The sequence below is a fragment of the Tupaia chinensis genome, unplaced genomic scaffold (assembly GCF_000334495.1).
Source record: "Tupaia chinensis unplaced genomic scaffold, TupChi_1.0 Scaffold144382_1, whole genome shotgun sequence".
Classification (NCBI taxonomy): domain Eukaryota; kingdom Metazoa; phylum Chordata; class Mammalia; order Scandentia; family Tupaiidae; genus Tupaia; species Tupaia belangeri.
This window is the reverse complement of record NW_006204242.1, coordinates 191,475-191,860: the sequence shown is the minus strand read 5'-3', so window position 1 is coordinate 191,860 and position 386 is coordinate 191,475. Positions and strand designations below refer to the sequence as shown.

At 69.2% G+C, this 386-nt stretch overlaps 1 protein-coding gene across 1 annotated transcript in view; it reads left to right on the top strand.

Moving 5' to 3' along the window:
• Positions 1 to 6: 6 nt before the first annotated feature.
• FLNA (filamin A) overlaps positions 7 to 386 on the top strand; it is a 22,791-nt gene continuing 22,411 nt past the window's right edge. The window contains exon 1 of the mRNA XM_027767677.1: positions 7 to 340. Coding sequence (XP_027623478.1) covers positions 49 to 340 — 292 coding nt within the window. The 5' untranslated portion in view covers positions 7 to 48. The remainder of the gene's footprint in view (positions 341 to 386) is intronic.

The window sequence follows — 386 nt, the reverse complement described above, 5'->3', positions numbered from 1 at the left end:
GCGGCGGGCGGGGCCCGGGGGGGCGCTGCCGACACGCGGGACGCCGAGATGCCGGCCACCGAGAAGGACCTGGCGGAGGACGCACCATGGAAGAAGATCCAGCAGAACACGTTCACGCGCTGGTGCAACGAGCACCTCAAGTGCGTGAGCAAGCGCATCGCCAACCTGCAGACGGACCTAAGCGACGGGCTGCGGCTCATCGCGCTGCTCGAGGTTCTCAGCCAGAAGAAGATGCACCGCAAGCACAACCAGCGGCCCACCTTCCGCCAGATGCAGCTCGAGAACGTGTCTGTGGCGCTCGAGTTCCTGGACCGCGAGAGCATCAAGCTCGTGTCCATCGGTGAGGGCGCGGGCGGGCCCGGGGCGCCAGACGGGCGGGGGCGGGG